This window comes from Macaca nemestrina, chromosome 4 (assembly GCF_043159975.1).
Source record: "Macaca nemestrina isolate mMacNem1 chromosome 4, mMacNem.hap1, whole genome shotgun sequence".
NCBI classification, from domain to species: Eukaryota; Metazoa; Chordata; class Mammalia; order Primates; family Cercopithecidae; genus Macaca; species Macaca nemestrina.
Window position 1 is genome coordinate 144605406 of NC_092128.1, and position 17555 is coordinate 144622960.

The 17555-nt window shown below is 47.8% G+C and overlaps 1 protein-coding gene across 4 annotated transcripts in view; it reads right to left on the reverse strand.

The window, feature by feature from the left end:
• The window catches only part of GALNT17 (polypeptide N-acetylgalactosaminyltransferase 17), a 606009-nt gene that overhangs the window by 23681 nt on the left and 564773 nt on the right, over nucleotides 1-17555 (reverse strand). For all 4 annotated transcript variants that reach the window (XM_071095316.1, XM_011715329.3, XM_071095315.1 and 1 more), the window contains one exon: nucleotides 13208-13303. In XM_071095316.1, the coding sequence (XP_070951417.1) occupies nucleotides 13208-13303 (96 nt within the window). The remainder of the gene's footprint in view (nucleotides 1-13207; nucleotides 13304-17555) is intronic.

The window sequence follows — 17555 nt, forward strand, 5'->3', positions numbered from 1 at the left end:
TCCCTAATCTTCACCGTTTTTAGCTTTTGACTTCAAGTGACAGACCTGCAACACTGCCTTTCCCTTGAACACGTAGAGGCCATTATAGGGCTGTTAATTGGTCGAATTTCAACACTGCTGTGTCTCAGGGAATAGAGAGGCTCGAGAAGAGGGAGAGAGATAGGAGAATGGCCCGACAGAGGAGCCGTCAAACACACACATTTATGGTTCACGTTCGCGGTCCTGTATGGGTGCAGCTCATAGTGTCCCAAATAATTACAATAGTAACATCAAAGATACTGATCACAAACCACCATAACAGATATAATACTAATGAAAAAGCTTGAAATATTGCAACAATTACCAAAATGTGACACAGCGACTGGAGCGAGCAGGTGCTGTTGGAAAAATGGCACCCACAGCCTTGCTCGATGTCATGTTGCCACAACCTTTCAATCTGTGAAAACATGCAATATCTACAAAGTCCCATAAAGTGAAACGCGATGAAAAGAGGTGTGCGTGTACATGTGCCTTTACTTCTGCACACTGACAGGCTGGAATCGCTGCAATCTTATGATGAAACAGGACTAGATATAAAGTTGTTTCTTTTTTTTTTTTTTTTTGAGACAGAGTCTTGCTCTGTCACCCAGGCTGGAGTGCAGTGATGCGATCGCTCCTCACTGCAACCTCCGCCTCCCGGGTTCACGTCATTCTCCTGCCTCAGCCTCCCGAGTAGCTGGGACTACAGGCGCCCGCCACCGCGCCCAGCTAAGTTTTTGTATTTTTAGTAGAGACGGGGTTTCACCGTGGTCTCGATCTCCTGACCTCTTGGTCTGCCCGCCTCCGCCTCCCAAAGTGCTGGGATTGCAGGCATGAGCCACCGCACCTGACCAGAGTTGTTTCTTAACGGATAAGCAAAGACAGTGGTCTCTTGAGACGGAATCTACTCCTGATGAAGATGTTGTGAATATTATTGAAATGATACAACAGAATATTTAGAATATTTCATAAACTTAGGTGATATATCAGCAGGAAATATTTAGGAACTCAAGCCTTCCTGTTTTCTGTACGTGGACCACTTCTCAGCGATAATCAGAAAAACGGAATTGGGGGTTGGAAATAGAAAAGAGAGGCAAAGCAGATGGCAGAGAAAGAGGCTTGGGTCCCCCAAAGCCTCGGGAAAATCTCAGCAAGCAGAAAGCATGTAAAACTGCGTTGCATGGAGGTCTGCAAAGAGGGTGGCTGCCAGGGGTGTACACACAGGCTGATGGAGGTGGGGCCTGGGAGGCGGGAACTAACAACCCGAAGTAATAAAATCAGAAACATTTTGAATATTTTGAGAGAAGATGAGTCAGAAGAGCAACAACAATAACAAAAAAGGCTGTTAATATTCACTGTCTGCATGCAATGAGGTAGGACGAATTTGTAAGTGTTGCATTGGAATGCAAAAGGAGGGATTTTAAAAAAATATGGCATAAGAGATTGAAAATGGAAAATGAAAATAAGTGGTTCAGAACCTCTGTGGTGTTGAATTTCAGATCCACTGAACACCATCAGCATTTCCTCTCCTATTTTCTGTCTCATCTCCCATTTGTGTGTGCAGCAGGTTTTCTCAGCATCAAAAGTATCTGGGTCAGGTGTGGTGGCTCACACCTATACCCCCAGCACTTGGGGAGGCTGAAGCGGGAGAATCTCTTGAGCCTAGGAGTTCGAGACCAGCCTGGGCAACATAGCAAGACCCCGTCTGTACAAATAATACAAAAAAATTAGCTAGGCATGGTGGCGTGCATCTGTAGTCTGGGAGACTGAGGTTGTAGTGAGCTATGACTGCACCACTGCACTCCAGCCTGGGTGACAGAGCAAGACCCTGTCATGAAATATATAATTAATTAATTTTAAAAAAAGTATCTGCCTTCAGTCCCTCAACTCTGTTTTCCACAAGGTCTACAGATGCCCTGATTTGACCCCTATGGTGATTTCTAGGTATTGGGTCCTCGTGGATGGAAAGGGATGACTGAGTTTGCTTCTTATCAAATGGGAGAGGCATATTCCCAGAATCTCAGGCCTGTTTTCTGCACCAAAGTCATCTTTTCTTGGGCGAAACTTCAATGTGCTCTCAAAGGCCGCGTTGCCTGAGCTCCGACACTTACATGATAGCATCTGGAAGCCAAGAGGCTGCTGCGTGTCATTCACTTCTGCGTTTTCCGACGACGACCGGGGTGCCTCCTACATGCTAATAGCTCGCTGGAGCCCCGTCACGCCAGCAGGGCACGGGTGCCTTATTGGCACAATGCATCATAATGACAAGGTGTTTGGATGATGTATCGCTTAAAAGATGAAGCCATCAGAGAATGAGTCCAAGATCAGATTGAATTTAATTATGGGATAAAAGAATCTCATCTGTCATTCTGGTGATGAATTAACTGAGAGGAGAAATGTGAGTCTCTTGGAAAAGGACGGAGAGGAGGAGGAAAATGTATTGACAGGGAGGACACACAGAGGAGAGGTCGCTAATACCCTTCCCTGAGGCTACTGAATCAGAAAGGTCCTGGGAACAGAGCTTCACACATTCCAACAGGGACTGCTACCCTCAGTTCCTTCCCACAGTGCACACCTCGCCTTATGAACATCTCACTACAGCCATAGTTGTTTCAAAGAGTGCCTGCTGAAATCTCCAGGGCCATTTCTTGCAAACCCTGTTAGTCATACCTTGTCCATGGTATGGGCTGTGGAGGGGCAGTGAGTCTCAACTCGGGGACAAAACCGCATCAGAATTTGCAGGAACGTGTTGGGTTTGAACATGTGCAGGTGCACAGGCAACTTCTACGAACACGTCCTCAACTACGGTTCTCAAAAGTGATTGTGATTTGTATAAAAGTACATGGAAAGCTGGGTCCATTGGCTTACACCTATAATCCCAGCACTTTGGGAGGCATCGATGGGTGGATCACTTGAGCCCAGGAGTTTGGGACCAGCCTGGACAACACAGTGAGATCCCCATCTCTACAAAAATTAAAAAAAAAAATAGCCTCTCATGGTGGTATGTGACTGTAGTCCCAGCTGCTCAGGAGGCTAAGGCAGCAGGATTGCTTGAGCCCAGGAGTTCAAGGCCACAGTGAGCTCTGACGGCACCACTGTGCTCCAGCCTGGGTGACAGAGTGAGGTAGTGAGATGCTATCTCTAAACAAAAGAAATCTTTCAAAAAAGTATATGTGGGCAGAGGGAGGAGTGAACTACACAGAGGTTCAGGGGAATATTGAATTACTCTATATCTTGATTATGGTGTGATCATATGTGCCTGCCAAAACCTGCAAAACTATACATTATAAAGTGTAAACAGGCCGGGCACGATGGCTCACGCCTGTAATCCCAGAACTTTGGGAGGCCGAGGCGGGCGGATCACCCGAGGTCAGGAGTTCAAGACCAGCCTGGCTAACATGCTGAAACTCTGTCTCTACTAAAAATATAAAAATTAGCCAGGTGTGGGGGCAGGTGCCTGTAATCCCAGCTACTCAGGAGGCTGAGGCAGGAGAATCGCTTGAACGCAGGAGGCAGAGGTTGCAGTGAGCCAAGATCGTGCCACTGCACTGCAGCCTGGGTGACGGAGTGAGACTCTGTCTCAAAAAAAAAAAAAAAAAAGAGTTTTAAAAACAAAAAAACAAAAAAACAAAAAACCCAAGAAACTTAATTATATAAAAACTAAGATAGCGTTATAAATTTTTAAAAAAAGAAATTAGGCTGGGACACTAGGCCTAAACAGGGCCTGTCCTGGGCAGACAGGAACATATGATCACCACCTATACGGCCTAACACATAGCCTTATCCAAAATACATGCTCGGCTGGATGTGAGGGTGATCTGGCTGCAACATCTGTCACTCCGTTGATGGCCAGGGTTAATTCAGCTGATTTGGCTGCATCTCTCCTGAAACTGCATGCCTGGTCGAAGAGGATGACCATCCCCAATAGAAGAAGACCAGTCTTTGGTCAAGGGTATATGAGTATCTGCGCTGCCTTGCTAGAACTCCCAAACAAGCCCTCAAAATAGATGCTCGATAAATAGCTGTAGGTTGAAAAAGAAAAGCATCCGCCAATGCTTGTTACCATGTGGAATCCCAGGCCCTACCTCCACTAGGTCTGGGGTTGGACTCTGGAAAAGGCAGTTACAGTAAGCCCCCAGAGGGTTCACTGGGTCAGTGGACCACACGTGAGATGCTGAGTGGAAGCCCCAGCCCTTGATCCCAGCACTGGAGGATCTCTATACTCTGTCCCTTTTGGGCCGTCCTGAACCACCTGCTTCTGCCAACTGCGTGATTCTTTCCTGAAATGTGCCTCGTGATTCCAGCCTCTGCACCTGGGCTTTCATGTTCCATTCCTCTCTGCTTGCTATGAATCTTTCCACTGTGTTTTGCTGTGGTCTGGAGAACACTGAAGGGCTCAAGGATATGAGGTGCTCTCCAGAATTCACCGGATGCAGAGCAGAGCACCCAAGACCAAGAGGTATGGGACATTCGTTTGACAACTGGCATTGCCCTATCTGAATCTCCATGTTCTCATTAATAATAATAATAAAAAAAAAAAAAGCAGGTGGTGCCAGCCAGGCAAGGTGGCTCACATCCATAATCCTAGCACTCTGGGAGGCCAAGGTGGAAGGATAGCTTGAGGTCGGGAGTTCGAGACCAGCTTGGGCAACAGAGTGAGACCCCCATCTCTACAAAAAAATGGAAAAATTAGCTGGGCATGGTGGTTCATACCAGCAGTCCCAGTTACTCTGGGAGCTGAAGCAGGAGGATTGCTTGAACCCAGGAGTTTGAGGCTGCAGTGAGCTATGATCGCATCACTGTACTCCAGCCTGGGTGACAGAACAAGACCCTATCTCAAATAAAAAAAGTCAGGGGGATGGGAGGAGGTTACTGTTTACCAGACAGAGTAGTTGGAAGGATTAAATATGTCACCAAAAACAGATATGGATCTTATTGCCAGCATTGTTGTTCTTTATCTCAGCCCAGCCCTGGCCAGAGCGTTTCGAGCTCTCCCTAGGCAGGGGCTGGAACACCCGGCTCTGGGGCCAGAGTCCACTGTATGCTGCACTGTCAAACTCTGGGCTGCAGGTCAGCTGCAGGGACCCGATAGTGCAGATGCAGAGCCACTGGGGGAGTTAAGGGCTAAGAAAGATGCCACAGTGCTGCCCCCCAGCCCCCTCTTTCTTCCTGATAGCACCTTTGCCTTTCTGGAGAAATCAGAAGCTGTGGCTGGAGAAGGTTGACCAGCTGTCTGGAGAGGTGCAGCAAGAAGGGCCTGGCAGAGGAGGGCGCTATCTGTGCAAGGCAGCCAAAGTGTCCTGCTTTCATTGTGGTTGCTCCAGCTTGGGGCCTGGGCGCAGGAGGGCAACAGCCTGGTAGAACTGGGGGTCTGTGGGCCTCCTTAGGCAAGAACTTCCACTCCAAATGGGTTTAAGCCAACACTAAGGCTGCTACTGCATCCTTGACTTTTTATTTTTTTTTTTTTTGAGACGGAGTCTCGCTCTGTTGCCCAGGCTGAAGTGCAGTGGCATGGTCTTGGCTCGCTGCAACCTCCACCTCCTGAGTTCAAGCGATTCTCCTGTCTCAGCCTCCCGGAGTAGCTGGGATTACAGGTGCCCGCCACCACGCCCAGCTCATTTTTGTATTTTTAGTAGAGACGAGGTTTCACCATGTTGGCCAGGCTGGTCTCGAACTGCTGACCGGAAGTGATCCACCCGCCTCGGCCTCCCAAAGTGCTGGGATTACAGGCGTGAGTCAATGCGCCCGGCCTTGACATTCTATTTTTAAATAAAACTCAGGCTTCCAAAAAGAAGCGGATGTTTGTCTAATTCTAATTAGTAACCAGCCAAAACTGAGGCGACAGACATTTCCGAGCAAGCAAGACTCTCCAAGTGGCCGGGAACCGTTTACATCTTGTTGACAAACACATGTTGCAAGACAGGAAATTACCCTCCTCAGTGCCTATTTTATCTCTGTTTAATTGCTGTTTGATAATAAATTACAACATAGAGTCCATTAATTAAGCTAGCAATGTCCGTGGAACACCAATTCCTTCTGCCCGGAGCCGCCTGGTTATAGGAGCTCTGATTCTGCTGCTGTTTGCACCCACAGCACTTTGGGAAGCAGTTTAGAAGGATTCCGGTTGGGTGACAGGACTCCTTGCACAGAAGGAGTGGGTCTGGGAAGCGGCGGAGCTTTGATGAGTGAGTAGAAGGACAGCCTGGCAGCTGGAGAGCCATGCCAAGTGTTCTCTAATTCAGGACACGTGGCTGAACAGAAAGCAACATCAGATTGACTTCTTAAAAAGCAGCTGACGGAAAGCAACCGGGGCCCACTTAACAAGTGTCCATCCCAGAGCCAGGGGGAGCCATGAGCAGCCTAATTCGGTTTGCCATTCTAAATCAAGTCAATCTAATCAGCTCTGTGGCAGGAGCTTTCACTTGGAAAAGTTCCGCACGCAGGTGGAGCTGGGAAAGATGAAACCCAGCCATTTCCTAACAAAGGTACCACACTGTGCTGGGAGTGCCACTAAGCTCCCAGAGGGAAAGAAGACTGGATGTCTGCTTCCTGCCTGGGCAGGGAGTCAGGAAGTGGTCACCTTCAGAGTGAAAGCCCTCATTAAATTTTAACCACAGGCTCAAGCACAGGGGCTCACACCTGTCGCCTCAGCACTTTGGGAGGCAGAGGCAAGAGAACTGCTTCAGGTCAGGAGTTCCAGACCAGCCTGGGCAGCATAGGGAGACCGCTATTTCTACAAAAAACTTTTTAAAAAAATTAGCTGGGCGTGGTGATGCATGCCTGTAATCCCAACTACCTGAGAGGCCTAGATGGGAGGATTTCTTGAGCCCAGGAGGTCAAGGCTGCAGCGAGCTATGATTGCGCCACTGGACCCCAGTTTGGGCGACATAGCGAGACCTTGTCTCGGAAAGGGGAAAGGGGAAAGGGAAGGGAAAGGAAAGGGAAAGTTCTGACCATGTTGTCCTGAAATGATGCCATCCAGGCATTCCTGCTGGTCTTTCATGGTCCCACTGGGCAGAAGCTTGAGGGAGGGACTATAGAGGAATAAAGGCTCCAGACAGAAAGGTAAGGAAGGTCAAGTTTATAGCAGTCTGCCCCAGACTAAGTCTGGAGGTGAGGGCATTGTCAGGCCTCAGGGCCCAAGCCAAGCCATCGCATCCCCTGGGACTTGCATAAGCCCAGATGGCCTGAAGTAACTAAAGAATCACAAAAGAAGTGCAAATGCCCTGCCTCGGCTTAACTGATGATATTCCACCACAAAAGAAGTGAAAATGGCCGGACCTTGCCTTAAGCGATGACATTATCTTGTGAAATTCCTTTTCCTGGCTCATCCTGGCTCAAAAATCTCCCCCACTGAGCACCTTGTGACCCCCACTCCTGCCCACCAGAGAACAACCCCCTTTGACTGTAATTTTCCTTTACCTACCCAAATCCTATAAAACGGCCCCACCTTTATCTCCCTTCGCGGACTCTCTTTTCGGATTCAGCCCGCCTGCACCCAGGTGAAATAAACAGCCATGTTGCTCACACAAAGCCTGTTTGGTGGTCTCTTCACACAGACGCGCATGACAGGCATCACAAGGGTGTTAAAGATGCTGGGGTAGACAGATGGGGAGGGTGGGGGGCCACAGGACCACAGAAGGCAGACATTGCTGCCTTAACATCCCAGCCCTCAGGTTCACCCAAGTGCTTCCTGAGTGGCTTTAAAAACCTTCCCCTGAGGCCGGGTGCAGTGGCTCATGCCTGTAATCCCAGCCCTTTGGGAGGCCGAGGTGGGTGGATCACCTGAGGTCAGGAGTTTGAGACCAGCCTGACCAACATGGCAAAACCCCGTCTCTACTAAAAATACAAAAATTAGTCAGGTGTGGTGGTGGGTGCCTGTAATCCCAACTACTCATAAGGCTGAGGCAGGAGAATCGCTTGAACCCAGGAGGCAGAGGTTGCAGTGACCCGAGATTGCGCCATTGCACTCCAGCCTGGGTGACAGAGCGAGACTCAGTCTGAAAAAAACCCAAAACAAACAAACAAACAAAAACCAAAAACAAAACCTTCCCCTGAAACACCCAAAGCCAAATGCAACTGCTTAGAGCCACATGGGGAAGCTCTGGGATCAAACCATCTTTACTTTGTTCCACATTAGCAGGAGGAGTGGAGTCCTCGGAGCCATTTTTGATTAAGCTAGTATCTAACTAGGACAGCCTTTATTATGTCACTGTTAATAAGTGCACCATTCAAATGTGACTTATTCAGAAGATTAAACAAAGAAGTCTGGGAGTCAAGTGCTCTTTTCACAGCCACTCTTGGAGTAATTGCCTAAAAGGGTGATCTGGCACAGCCATGGGGCCCAGGAGTGGGACTGCCCTAGGCTCAGCCTCTGGGATCTTGCTGCCTGGGCCAGAGGCTGTGGGTATCCTAGGAAGGTGGTATAGGGAGTGTGCTGGGCCCTGCCTCCCACCCTCTGTGTCCCCTTTCTTCAAGTCCTCTAGGCTCAGTACCACAAGTCGCTATATCCAACTCCTGGCCATCTCAGCCCGAGACTAGCTGGGGCTTTTCATTTGGTCTAGTCCGAGACATAGCTTCTTAGATAGTCCCCTCTGGAACTGCTGTAGGCAGTCGAAACGTATCACTTCTTCTACCCCCAGGCGAGTCTTCCAGTGGCTCCCTGACATCTTCTGGATCAAGTCCCATTTCCTCAAACCAGCAGCATCAGCATCACCTAGAAATCAGCTGGAAATGCAAAATTAGGGCTGGGGGCCGAGGCTCATGCCTGTAATCCCAGCACTCTGGGAGGCCAAGGTGGGAGGATCCCTTGAGGCCAGGAGTCCAAGACAAGCCCAGACAACATAGCAAGACTCTATCTCTACAAAAAAAACACAGAAAATTGAGTGGAACATGGTGGCATTTGCCTTTAGTCCCAGCAACTAAGGAGGCTGAGGCAGGAGGAGCACTTCAGCCCAGGATGTTGAGGCTGCAGTGAGCTGTAATCACACCACTGCACTCCAGCCTGGGCAACAGAGCAAGACCCCATCTCTTAAAAAAGAAGGAAGAAAAGGAAGGAAGGAAAGAAGGAAGGGAGGGAGGGAGGGAGGGAGCAAGGGAGGAACGGAGGAAAGGAAAAAAGGAAAGAAGGAAGGAAAAAAGGAAAGGAAAGGAAGAAAGGAAGGAGGGAGGGAGGGAAGAGAGGAAGGAAGAAAGGAAGGAAGAGAAAGAAAGGAAAGGAGAGAAAGGAAAGGAAAGGAAGAAAGGAAGGAGGGAGGGAGGGAAGAGAGGAAGGAAGGAAGGAAGAAAGGGAGGGAGGGAGAGAGGGAAGGAGGTAGGGAAGGAGGGAGCGAAGGAGGGAAAAAAAGAAAGAAAGAAAAGAAGGAGGAAACAAAAGCAAACTCTCAGGCCCCACCGGAGATCTGACCCGAAAATTCTGGGGACGGGGCCCAGGAGCTGGTGTTGTCACAGCCTTGGGGGCGATTCTGCTGCCTACTGCAGCATGCAGGCTGGAACCTTGGTGCAGGTCTCCTTAGGTCTCTCACCATCTGCACTTCACGTCTCTGCTGCCTTCTCTCTCAGCACTCCCTTCCCTCTTGCATTCAAAGTTCCAGCCAAACTGGGCTACCTCCTACCTCCCAGGCCCCAGCACCCTGGGTTACACTTATTCTACTGTAGATTTCCTGCCTCTTTTCTAGTCCCTCCCCTTGAAGGGTAAACAATTTGACAGCAAAGACTGTATCATACCAGCTGCCTGTGTGACAGTGGTGCCTAGCATTTTAGAGTAGGTAATCAAGACATATTAGTTGAGTGAACAAATGAATGAATGAATGAATGAAGACATGCATTTATTTTTTTCTTTTTTCTTTTTGAGATGGAGTATTGCTCTGTTGCCCAGACTGGAGTGCAGTGGCCGCATCTTGGCTCACTGCAAGCTCCGCCTCCCGGGTTTATGCCATTCTCCTGCCTCAGCCTCTCGAGTAGCTGAGACTACAGGCGCCCACCGCCATGCCCGGCTACTTTTTTTGTATTTTTTAGTAGAGACGGAGTTTCACCGTGTTAGCCAGGATGGTCTCGATCTCCTGACCTCATGATCCACCCATCTCAGCCTCCCAAAGTGCTGGGATTACAGGCGTGAGCCACCGCGCCCAGCCCTTTTTTTCTTTTTTTAAGAGACAAGGCCTTAGCCAGGCGCGGTGGCTCACGCCTGTAATCCCAGCACTTTGGGAGGCTGAGGCAGGTGGATCACAAGGTCAGGAGATCGAGACCATCCTGGTTAACATGGTGAAACCTGGTCTCTACTAAAAAGTGCAAAAAATTAGCTGGGCGTGGTGGCGGGCGCCTGTAGTCTCAGCTACTTGGGAGGCTGAGGCAGGAGAATGGCGTGAACCCGGGAGGTGGAGCTTGCAGTGAGCCGAGATCGCACCACCGCACTCCAGCCTGGATGACGAGCGAGACTCCGTCTCAAAAAAAAAAAAAAAAGAGACAAGGCCTCACTCTGTCACCCAGGAGTGCAGTGGCATGATCATGGCTCACTGCAGCCTTAAAGTCAAGTGATCCTCCAGCCTCAGCTTCCTGAGTCGCGTGCCACCACACCCAACTCATTTTATATATTTTTTTTGTAGAGGCGGGGGTCTTGTTATGTCACCCAGCCTGGTCTCAATCTCCTGGCCTCAAGCAGTCCTCCCACCTCAGCCGTCACAGCCACCTGCATTAGATTCTGTAGCCCATATTGCTTTCCATGAGAATCCCCATTTCTCTATAGAGAACCTTCAGGGAGAGGAGAAGGTCTACGCTTCCCAGCCAATCTCCTGCTCCCCACGGGCACTTTTTGCCAATTATAAATGGTGATGGTGCTCCATAAATAACTTGAATTTAAATGGATCGCATTTGACTTTTTTTTTTTTTACCTTGAGACAGAGTCTCGCTCTGTAGCCCATGTTGGAGTGCGGTGGCACGATCTCGACTCGCTGAAACTCCACCTCCAAGGTTCAAGTAATTCTCCTGCCTCAGCCTCTCTAGTAGCTGGGATTACAGGCGCCCGCAACTATGCCTGGCTAATTTTCATATTTTTAATAGAGATGGGGTTTCACCATGTTGGCCAGGCTGGTCTTGAACTCCTAACCTCAGGTGATCTTTGACTTTAAAATGCTTGGCTGTGCTTGGCCCAGAGCGGTAGCTCACGCCTGTAATCCCAGCACTTTGGGAGGCCTAGGCAGTGGATCACTTGAGGTCAGGAGTTCAAGACCAGTCTGGCCAACGTGATGAAACCCCGTCTCTACTAAAAATACAAAAATTAGCTGGGGCAGGGTGGTGCAAGCCTGTAATCTCAGCTACTCAGGAGGCTGATGCAGGAGAATCACTTGAACCCAGAAGGCGGAGGGTGCACTGAGCCGAGATCATGGCACTGCATTCCAGCCTGGGTGACAGAGAAAGACTCTGTCTAAAAAAATAAATAGATCGATAGACAAATAAATAAATAGATAGATAGTATAAAATGCTTGGCTGTGCTGGAAGGCCTGGGTTCTATGTTGCTTTGCTCATGGGCACTTGCCCCTCTGTGCCTCAGTTTCCTCATGCTGCCCGCCTATTTCCCAGAGTTGCTGCAAGGATCTGCTCAGGATATGAACAGTACCCTGTCTGGCATTGCTTACCCACCTTAGGAGTATCCATCCAGACAATGAGAACTACCTGCAGTGACGTGGCAGAGGGAACGCAACTGTCTCTTTCCAGCAGTGACCTCGGGGGAATGCAAAACCACTACGCACAGAGAAAAACCTGTGAGCCTTGATACGGGCACGTATGGGGATGAGTGTAATTGATGAAGGCAACTTTGCACGTGAACGTGGGCATTCACAGAGCAAGAGACATGAAGGGTGTTTACAGGGTAGCTCCTCAGGTGCCTTCCTCTTACAGACCAATGAACTGAGCCCCGGAGAGAGGATCTGTGAGCCCGACTCACAACCCACCTTCAGTGTTCCTCTGAAATTGAAATATAAATGTTTTCCTAGTCGGTGGCTTGCCTTTTTCTACTACTGGTTGACGTAATGTTTGAAATTCTGATGAATGTCAAGACTAGTGACATTTTCTTGGATGTGTTTTCTTCCAATCTTAAGAGAATTTCTGCTAAGCTCTTTGTGTACACACACACGTGCACACACGCACACCTGTGCACACACACCGCTGGCTAGCACAAAGCTGTCAAAGGAAATTCGTTTATCAAGACTCTGTTTTTACTTGTTGGTTAATTGCTCTGCTCTTCTCAGGTTATCACACGTGTTCTCTGAAAGCTGCATTTTAGAGTAGGTGATCAGGACATATTACTTGAGTGAATGAATGAATGAAGCCGTGTATTTGATACACATATTTTTTTTAAAGACACTCTGCAAACATTCTCCTCCTTCCCATCAGCTGTTTGCTCTTGAACCAGCATTTACGGTCCAGCTTGTACTTACAACCAAACTAATTGACACTCCTTCAGGATGGATGTGTCAATCAGATTCTAGTGAAGAAATTTGCTAATTGTTTCTCTGAAGTAGTAAGCAGGTAGATTTGGTTATAATGACGGTACATGCACATATGGTATATATTTGCATGTTAGCAAATGACTCTGTGGCTTATCCACCTTTGAAATATGCACAGTGTGACTTATTCACCTATGAAACCTGCACATTGATCTTGTTAATATCCGCACTGATGCAGCCAGTCGCAGTGGCTCACGCCTGTAATGCCAGCATTTTGGGAGACCGAGGTGGGCAGATCTCTTGAGGTCAGGAGTTCGAGACCAGCCTGGCCAAATGGTGAAACCCCATTTCTACTAAAAATACAAAAATTAGCCAGACATGGTGGCATGTGCCTGTAATCCCAGATATTCAGGAGGCTGAGGTAGGAGAATCGCATGAGCCTGGGAGGCGGAGATCGCAGTGAGCCAAGATCACACCACTGCACTCTAGCTTGGAGGACAGAGTCAGACTCCATCTCAAAAAAAAAAAAAAAAAAAAAAATTCTGCGCACTGCAACAACCACTTATGAATCTTTTTCCTATCTTTAGAGAAATAACCAGCAAGACTCCTACCTTCTTCTTAACATCTCAGAATAAATAACTACCAAGGTAGACAGCAACAAACTTTATCCAGAAGGCCGGCAAGGCCCCTGTGGGCCGGAGATGGTGATATTACTACTTCCTTCCTGGTCAGAGATGAGCTCCTACCTGCGGTCCCCAGCCATGGCACGGATACAGTATTGCTGTGTGGTTCTCCAGTGGCCCCTGGTCCAAGCAGACGTCTTTTGCCTTGTTGTTGCGAAGCTGCAAGAATAGACAAAACATGATCCATCAGAGCTCCGCTAGTGGAGGTGTGGATGCCCAGTCACTGTTCTACCATGCCTTGGTTCCAACTTCATGATGGGAAGACCACACAGGCCTCTAAGTGAGGACCAGGGCTCAAGTCTGTGCAGTGATCACCTTAGCAAGAAAAATCAAGTCTTAAGGTGGATGGCATGGATCCTAGGTCTCTGACTGTGTCCTGGGCAGCTTGCCCCCCACCCTCACAGCACCTCCATTCCTAACATGAAAGGCAATCTGAGGGAACTTCTGCATATAGGAGCACTGGTTACCCAGATCTTAGGCTTCTAAACGGCTTTGAAGCTTCTAAGTGGCTTATAGGCTTCTCAGTGGCTTCTAAGGCTTCTAAGTGGCTTGTAAAATCTGGTTATCCAGATGGTTAGGCTTCTAAGTGGGCCTCAGCACCAACATTGGTTTTAATAAACCAGGTAATCAAAGGTTAGCTTTTCAGGTCATTACGTGCATAAAGGCATGAAGAACCTAAAAGCAAATTAGGCTGGACGCGGTGGCTCATGCCTGTAATCCCAGCACTTTGGGAGGCTGAGGTAGGAGAATCGCTTGAGCCCAGGAATTCAAGACCAACATGGGCAACATAGCGAGGCCCCATCTCTACAAAAACATTAAAACAAATTAACCAGGCGTGGTGGCACACACTTGTAGTCCCAGCTACTCAGGAGGCTGAGACAGCAGGATGGTTTGAGCCCAGGAGTTCCAGGCTGCAGTGAGCCATGATTGTACCACTAGACTCTAGCCTGGGCGACAGAGCAAGACCTATTTCTAAAAAAAAGAAAAAAAAAAACCCTAAAAGCTTACTATCATAAAATGCTCTAGCAGTATCTATTTATATATTCAAAAACATATACCTATGCTGTGCTAAGCACCACTGTAGGTGTTTGGAACGCACCCACGGAGGAAATAGACAAAAGTCCCCAAAGCAACACCTGTGAAACTAGGCATGGGTCTTTGGGAGAATGTAAGAACTGATCTCATTTGGATCTCTAGGTGCATTGTGATCTACACGGGTATCTATCCCACCAGCACCCTAGGGTCTCAATGGGTGGGAAAAAGGTAATGTTGCTGGTCCTCTCCATCTATATTCATTCCCCTCCAGATTACATTCCCCATCGAAACAGAGAGGAAAAGGCATTCTGTTTCTTTTCTTTTCTTTTCTTTTTGAGACAGAGTTTCATTCTTGTTGCCCAGGCTGAAATGCAATGGTGCAATCTCGACTCACTGCAACCTCCACCTCCTGGGTTCAAGCGATTCTCCTGCTTCAGCCTCCCAAGTAGCTGGGATTACAGTTGCCCGCCACCATGCCAAGCTAATTTTTTGTATTTTTAGCAGAGACGGGGTTTTACCACTTTGGCCAGGCTGATCTTGAACTCCTGACCTCAGGTGATGCACCTGCCTTGGCCTCCCAAAGTGCTGGGATTATAGGCGTGAACCACTGCGCCTGGCCGGCATTCTGTTCTTTATGTACCCAAATTGTGTTTAGGCTCAGACAACTTGAGCAGATTTTTTTTTTCTTCTTTTGTTTTTTTGAGATGGAGTCTTGCTCTGTCGCCCAGGCTGGAGTACAGTGGCGCGATCTCGGCTCACTGCAAGCTCCGCCTCCCAGGTTCAAGCCATTCTCCCACCTCAGCCTCCCGAGTAGCTGGGACTACAGGCACCTGCCACCACCCCGGCTAATTTGTTTGTATTTTTAGTAGAGACAGGGTGGTCTCGATCTCCTGACCTCATGATCTGCCCGCCTCGGCCTCCCAAAGTGCTGGGATTACAGGCCTGAGCCACTTCGAGTAGATTTTTAAATCCTTGTTTTTTTTCTTTGAGTGACAGGGTCTTGCCTGTACTCCAGGCCGGAGTGCAGGGGCGCAATCACAGCTCACTGCAGCTTCCATCTCTTGGCCTCAAGCAATCCTCCCATTTCAGCCTCCCAAAGTGCTGGGATTACAGGTGTTAACCACTATGCCTGGCTGAGAACTCTTTACATATTAAGGACATGAATGTTTTAACAGAGTATTTGCTTTACGTCATGATTTGAGACTGCCAAGCTTTTAAACTTTGTTCTAATGTTTCTGCAATCAAATCTATCATTCAGTAATTTAATAAATATTTATTGAAGGCCTGGTAAGTGCCTGACACTGTGCTAAATTTAATGAGCAAAAGACAAATAACATCGTCCCTGCCCTGAAGTAGTCCACGGTCTACTGCAATGACTGAAATATGCTAGGGCCAACAAGGAGAGCTTCTTTTTTCTTTTTTATTTTTTAGATGGAGTCTTGCTCTGTCATCAGGCTGGAGTGCAGTGGCACGATCTCGGCTCACTGCAACCTCCACCTCCTGGGTTCAAGTGATTCTCGTGCCTCAGCCTCCTGAGTAGCTGGGACTACAGGCACGCACCACCACACCCAGCTAATTTTTGTATTTTTAGTAGAGACAGGGTTTCGCCATATTGGCCAGGATGGTCTCAATCTCCTGACCTTATGATCCACCTGCCTCAGCCTCCCAAAGTGCTGGGATTACAGGCGTGAACCACTGCCACCGGCCAAGGAGAACTTCTTTACCCCTTCCAAGGATTCAGAGATAACTGCTAAGAGGTGACTCCTGCCCTAAGCATTAAAAGCATATGTAGGCTGGGTGTGGTGGCTCACGCCTGTAATCCCAGTGCTTTGGGAGGCTGAGGCTGGAAGATCTCTTAAGGTAAGGAGTTTGAGACAAGCCTGGGCAACATAGTGAGATCCCAACTTCACAAAAAGTAAACAAAATTAGCTAGGCATGGTGGCATGTGCTTGTAGTCCCAGCTACTTGGGAGGCTGAGGTGGGAGGGTGGCTTCGGTCCAGGAGTTTAAGGCTACAGTGAGCTGAGACTGTGCCACTGGATTCCATCTTGGGTGACACAGCAAGGCTGTGCCTCAAAATAAAAAAAAAAAAGTTGTCTAGCGCCAACAGCAGTGGCTCACATCTGTAGTATCAGCTACTAGGGAGGCCGAGGTGGGAGGATTGCTTGAGCAGAGGAGTTCCTGGCTATAGTATGTCACGATCATGCTATTGTACTCCAGCCTGGGCAACAGAGCAAGACCTTATCTCTTTTTTTTTTTTTTTTTTTATAAAAAAGGAAGAGCTATCTAAAAAATGGTTTTTGATTAATTTGGTTTATTTCATTCAACACTATAGTCCGTCTGAAATGTGTATCTGTAAATGGTGACACTCGGCAGGTAGAGAAGGAGTAATAGAACCAGATGCCTTAAAACGTTAACATTGATTATATCTGGGAACTGGGATTTGGAGTAAGTTTAGTTTTCATCTGTGTATTTCCAATAGACTGTATGTATTGATTTTATTATTTTAAAAGAAAATCTGTAACACCAAAAGGCTTCTCTCTTCCAAATAATCAGATTCTGATCACAATGTCACTTCCAATGCCACCCCCACTGTATGGCTCAAGGGACATCATTTATACTGTGGTTGATGTCAAAGGCAGCTCCTGGAGTTGTGGAGTGCACAGACTGTGGAGCTGTACACAGCAGCTCTGGCAGTCTCTAGCCTAGGTGGTTTGTGCCTATAGCCCCAGATACTCGGGAAGCGAAGTGGGAGAATCGCTTGAGCCAGGACTTCAAGGCCAGCCTGGCAACACAGTGAGACCTCATTTCTACAAAGAAAGAAAAAAAAAATTAGCCAGGTGTGATGATGTGTACCTATAGTCTCAGCTACTCAGAAGGCTGAGGTGGAAGAATAGCTTGAGTCCAGGAGTTCAAGGCTACAGTGAGCCAAGATTGTGCCACTGCACTCCAGCCTGGGGGACACAGGCTGGTCGTCATTTTTATTGTTTCCTTTTTAGTCACTATTTTTCTTCTAATGAAAAAAGTATCACCTAACATTAGTGAAAGTTGGAAAAGCATGACAAAGTACCCCCACCCCTAAAACTGCCCAAAGTCCTACTTACTACCCAATGTAATTATATCTTCTGCATTTCCCAATGCTATTATCACACTTGCTTCCAATCTAAAATAGCAGCAAATTGAGTTTTCTCATCCTGAGTTTTTTCCTTTTAAGCATGATGGTATCAATATTTTTCTCATGTCATTAAACTTTCGTACGTACCATTTATAACAGCTATAAAATATCTCAAACCATGAATCCATTATATTCAACTAATCTTCAAGTGAAATTAAAAAAAATTTCCTCAAAAATAACATGTCTGAGCTGAACAATTTTA